The sequence below is a fragment of the Sinocyclocheilus anshuiensis genome, unplaced genomic scaffold, assembly GCF_001515605.1.
Source record: "Sinocyclocheilus anshuiensis isolate Anshui unplaced genomic scaffold, SAMN03320099.WGS_v1.1 scaffold87, whole genome shotgun sequence".
In the NCBI taxonomy this organism is placed as follows: domain Eukaryota; kingdom Metazoa; phylum Chordata; class Actinopteri; order Cypriniformes; family Cyprinidae; genus Sinocyclocheilus; species Sinocyclocheilus anshuiensis.
Genome location: NW_015549609.1, coordinates 967,108 through 973,180, shown reverse-complemented (window position 1 = coordinate 973,180; position 6,073 = coordinate 967,108). Strand labels below are relative to the sequence as shown.

General features: G+C 34.6%; 1 protein-coding gene across 1 annotated transcript in view; it reads right to left on the bottom strand.

The window, feature by feature from the left end:
• The window catches only part of LOC107659136 (PH domain leucine-rich repeat-containing protein phosphatase 2-like), a 65,760-nt gene that overhangs the window by 57,750 nt on the left and 1,937 nt on the right, over positions 1-6,073 (bottom strand). Inside the window, exon 2 of the mRNA XM_016447969.1 lies at positions 2,863-3,140. Within this exon, the coding sequence (XP_016303455.1) occupies positions 2,863-3,140 (278 nt within the window). The remainder of the gene's footprint in view (positions 1-2,862; positions 3,141-6,073) is intronic.

The following is a 6,073-nucleotide window of genomic DNA, read 5'->3' as shown; positions in this document are numbered from 1 at the left end:
CCAGCTAACCAATCACAGCACACACTGGCCCAGCTAACCAATCACAACACACACTGGCCCAGCTAACCAAAGATGTAGTATGGAAAGATGCATGTCACATCCCCAAATGCACACAAATGTGTCCCAAACTCAGAGCAGATCCAGAGATGAGGTTTGTGTGGAGCAACATTTACTGTGAAACAATCAAGCTGCTCTGAGACGCTGAAAACAGCGGCAGATTATGAGCTGCTCACATCTAAATGAACACAGTGCCACGCTTCACTCTGAAACACGCAGTGCATCTCTTTATTTCATTAATCACAGCCTTTGCAATTGATAAATCACATTAAGCCATATCGTGCTTTAGTGTTTATTTTGAGTGATCATGCAGCCTGGCTCTGCGGTTGCCCCAGCTTTGCTCTTTGCTTTGAGAGGCAGAGTGCAGCTGACAAGGACACTTTAGGGATTTAATGGTTTCTTGCGGCTTACCTGAAGTGAAATAAATAGTAGACAAGGGTAGAAAGCGCACACACACACACATCAGCAGATGTCCCTGTGAGCTGCTCTAATGAGCAGCCTCCTCACAGCTAATTCAGCTTAGCCTCCTGGCTTTACCTCGGCTCAGAGCTGGACTGCTTCCTGCGAAATAATGTGATTTCAGCCATCTCAGCCGCAGCCCAGTCATTCCCAGAAGGGCAGAGAGAGGGGAAAGCATGACTTGCTTCTCTCTCTTTTGTCAGGCACACCTTTAAAACCACCACAGACACTGCAGACACTAGACACACAGAGGAAAGCACAAACCCGCCTCGAGAGCACAGGGAGTGTTGCAAACGCCTGCATATTCTGGTGTTTTGCTCTTGTGCACTTATCGTTAGCGGTTGCTAAGACACTATTACTAATGTTCATACTGTTTTCAAAATGTGTTTTTTTTTTGGGAAATCAGGATTTTAAAGGGATAGGTCACTCAAAAATGACAATTCTGTCAACATTTGTTTAACATTCAAAAATGAAGAAATTAAGACTATTACAGTTGTACTGTAAAAATTAAACATTTTTAAATGCTTGATTTAAAAAAAATTTTTTACAGTGAAATCATTTTACATTTTTTTTCTGAGTCTAAAAATATTTAGACTTAAAGGGGTCATATGACACACAAAATAATGTTCTTTTTAGCAACATCATATGACCCCTTTAAAAATAATCACATACTGATATATAATTCAAAAACAATTTAGCAAAACTGTGCAGCCCTTTTACAAAAATGTACAGCAAACCCAGAGTTAAAAAAAAAACTTGTCCTGTCGATATTTTCACTTGCCTCATTAGAATTTGTTTTTAAAACTTTTTTTACACCAACATATGGTTGCGGGTTTGGAAGATGAATTCATGATGTACTCGCTCATTATATACATTTTGCAAATTTTGAACACAGAAAAGGTTACATAGTGCTGCTTTAAATGGAATGTATACATAAACTATATATTTTAATAAACTGTCTTTACAACACGAAGCTACAATGAAAGGTTTTTAGGTTGAAATTATGCAGCTCTATTGTAACTCCGTGACAGCTATAAATTCTCAAACACACTTGAGCCGGAAAACAATGGCATATGGTGATTTGTTTATAATTTTTTCATTCTAATTTTCATTTTGTAACCAAAGCTTCCAATACAACAAATCATTCTCACAATTTTGACAAATCTCATCCGTGTTAGCCAACAAGATCAAGATCGACCCACAACAACAACAACATTCACATCATCACAGAAAACCAAGAGTTTACGTTTGCATGGTATATTTCTGAACAATGAACATAACCTTGTGGAGAAAAGCACACTTAAGCACGCTTTAAAAAAAAAAAAAAAAGAGAGTACTTATTACAGAAATAATATACTTTAAAAGAATATGCTTAAGTGTGAATTTAATTAAATGCTTTGGACACTTCATTGCATAATAATTGCAATTAAATGAAATTTAACTATTGTAGTTTATATTTATATTAAATGCAATGAGTCAATGATAGTGTTTTTAACCCACATTTTTATATGTAGTTTCTTAATTACTTATTTTGGTTATAGTGTACTTCTGAATGTACTGATAATCATTTATGGTAAACTAAAATATACTTTAATGTCATTTCAAATTGAAATTTTTATTGAAAATATATTAACTTTAAATATAATACTGAACAACACACTATAATTAAAATTTTACATGTAAAATTTTACATACTTTACATGTGCTTTAGTATGTTATGTATGACTTTTAATTTGACATTACAAAGTGTACTTTTTAAAAGTGCACTTAAGAGTGTTAACAAACGCTTAAGTCATTAAAGTGTGTTTAAGTACACTCAAGTGGCCTTTTATGTCATAAATATTATATTACCTGCAAATGCGGTTTGTTAAAAATATACTTTGATTTGAAGTACACTGCAAATGCACGTTCAATACAATTAAGTGCACTTCTTTTTTACAAGGGTAAGCTCTCTCACATCAGGCTATCCTTACTGTCAAACTCTGAGATAAGATGAACATGTTTATGATGATGATATCCTGAAGGATCATTAACATAAAAAATATCAAAAGGTGCAAATGAAGGACTAACTCTACAATTCACGTAACCAGTCATTTGTAAACGATAAGGGTCTGATATTCACCTTGTCATTTCAGATAAACACCCTGACCTGTGTGTGTGTGTGTGTGTGCGCGCGCGCGTGTGTGTGCGTGTGTGTGCGTGTGTGTGCGTGTGTGTGTGTGTGTGTGTGTCTGGCCCGACTGCTCCACAGCGCGAGTCTGATAAGGATTATTATCGAGACAAGACCTCGTCTAGCCAGAAAATTACAGCTGGGTGACCGAGCATCTATCTCTGCATCTGTGTTACCTGATTAAGTCTCCGTGCAGCTGCAGGTAGAGGCCCTGCACGTCTCTCTGAGCACACAGCTCCTCGGCGGTGGTGTTGGTGGAGCAGAGCACCAGCTTCAGGTCCGGCTGGGCGCTGGTGGAGGTCTGGGGGCCCGACGCTGGAGGCTGAGGCTCCGAGGCCCCGTAGAGACACACACAGCCTCGCTGAGCGTCGCCCTTCAGCCAGTCCCGCTCTCGAGAGCCGAAGCGCGTCTTCCGCGTCACGCAGCCTCGACTGCCGTTCCTCTTCATGTTACGCTGAGGAGAAAAGTCTAGATTAGATGTTGCTTGTGTTCTTTAGAGAAATTATGGCCTTCTAGAAATAAGGCCAAATAAAGAGTTTTAGAGTCCAAATCAGTCGTAGGAAATCATGCCTTGGTGACCACAAGTTGGTGGCTGTCGGGACTCCACCCTGCAACACAGAGCCTGTTTGAGAGACACCAGGCTTTGATTTTGCTTGCAGCAAACTACGCCGGTGCAAATATTTACCCGGGGCACAAACAAAAAAAAAATTTACCCAGGGCCTGCAGAGATGTGCAAGTCGAGACCACTTCGGAGATGACATGTCATTTGTAAGGCTGGTGAAATCTATTTCTGATGATGCTCTGACCAATACTTACTGGCATCAGCAGCTCAGGGTGTCTAAAATAACCTTTTGTTTAAGGCCAAAAAGAAATCTAAATATTGAACTTCTTTTGGGTTCCACAGAATAAAGAAAGAAAGTAATACAGGTTTAGAACAATGTGTTCAATAATAATAATAATAATAATAATTATTATTATTATTATTATTATTATTATTATGCTCCACAGAATAATAATAATAATATGTTTGTTTGTTTATTTATTTTTGCATGTATGTATGTATGTAATCTTGGTTTGGAACAACCGATTCATTCATAATAAAAAACCATAACAATTTAATTAATACATTTAAAAAAATAAATTAATAATAATAATAATAATAGTTGTTGTTCCAAACTTGATTTTTTTTTCTCCAATAAAATAAAATAATTATTACTATTATGTTCCACAGAAAAAATAAAGTCATACAGGTTTGGAACAACCTGTTAAATAATAATAATCAAATAAAAAATATATTATTAATATATATTATTATTAAACCTCATAATTGTTCCAAACCTGTATGACTTTCTTTCTTCTGTAAAAAAAATATAAAATATAATATAATAATACAATATAATATAATATAATTATTACACATATTAAAACTGTCTGCTACTTTTTATGAAAGAATAAATCTCATTTATTGTATAATCCACCTAGTGCAATCAATTACAGCAAATAAGTCTGTCTAAAAATCATTAGATCACCACTGACTCATCATTACAAACCTTTCTAATCACATACTCAACCGAACAGAGAGTTTTTATGACCCATTTCTACTATTTATAAACCTTTTTTGTGCATTTTTGTTTACCTATTTCATTAATGTTTTGTAATAATATCTATCAACAAAAGATCATTGCTAAATCACCTCTGATTTATACTTATTTAAATAATGTTGTAATAATAATCAGCATAAAGACCTTTAAGCTAAACGTCTTTAATCTAAAGAACAAGCTGACTTACCATTAATCATCTTTCTACTCAAATGCGTCAGCATTATTACTTGTCTCTATCTGCACTCATCTGTCAAGTAAGGTTTACTGTACATGTGATATAAATATTAATATAATAATTACATATTTGACATTTATTCATATTGATAAATGAGAACATTGCATTGGATCCTAATGCTGTGAATAATGAAAATGTATTTTTCAAATAGATAAGAGTAACTAGATAAGATAGTATGACTATAAGAATACAGTGGTCTAACAATAGGGGGGAAAGCATTGTTAGTTCAGCAAGGTAACTCTGCTTATTCACTCACAAGCAGGAGGAAGCAACTGACATCTAATTTTGTTCTGATTATCTGTTACAATGGCTGAACATAATGACGGGCATATTTCCTGTAGGCGTATTATGTGAGGTGTATTGCGAAGATAATGGCCGTGGCATTATCACGTCACACACAGAGGTGCTGTTCACACACAACGCGTTCCTGCGTTCATAAACAGCTAGATGCAGCGGAATGGAACAGAACACAGTGTTTCAATATATGGCAAGCTGTTTTAATATTTATTTAATTTTATAAGAACTATTTTAGTGTATATTTTTAGTATTTATTAAGTAATCCAATAGTGACTAATATATTTTTCAATTTCAGTTTTCAGCCATGTGATTAGCTCTTTTTTTTTATGTGGAGGTGCAAAGCCTCAATTTAGCAAAATTTAAGCTCTTTGTATTGTTGTAAAATACATTCATGAAAAACAAGTAGCCTAAATATATATATATATATAAAATATATATTATAAAATTAAAAGACATTTCTTTTAAATGCATAGCACAGTAATGAAGGCAGCAACATATGATAGATAGAACAGAACAAAAAAGACTTTTGATAATCTTTCATTGCGCAAAATATAAGTGAAAGGGTATAAAAATCATGAGTACACAATAATTCTATAAAATCTAAACATTTAGTGAAACAACATTATTTGGTGGGGAACAAATAAAAGTTAAAAAGTGTGGGACTAAATCTGGTAAAATGTTACACATTGCTCTTTGTATTGTTGTAAAATACATTTGTGAACACACAAGTAAATATATTTATATATAAAATATATATTATAAAATTAAAAGACATTTCTTTTAAATGCATAGCACAGTAATGAAGGCAGCAACATATGATAGATAGAACAGAACAAAAAAGACTATTAATAATCTTTCATTGCACAAAAGTATAATATGAAAGGGTATGTATGGCTCCAATACAGAGCGGCACAAAGCGCTTATGTGCATCCCGTGCACAGAATGATGTGCTTGAAGCAACACGGAGTCACAGCACGTAGCGCTCCGCATAAAAAAGGGAAGAGATATTGCTGCATAGTGTATTATATCTGTGTGATATTTTATTGAGCCTTTTCTTTTAACAGTTTTAAATCGTAGTTATTGTGTGCTCTTAAAGAGAGTTTCATTGTTTTGACTGTAGTAACCGAACGCGACACACAATTTGAACGCTGAATGGAGAATGACAGACAGACGCAGCAAGGAGAAGAGTTTACGTCAGCTTGACTTAAACATTCATCTATACTTCACATTAAACTATGGAACGGCTTCAGAACA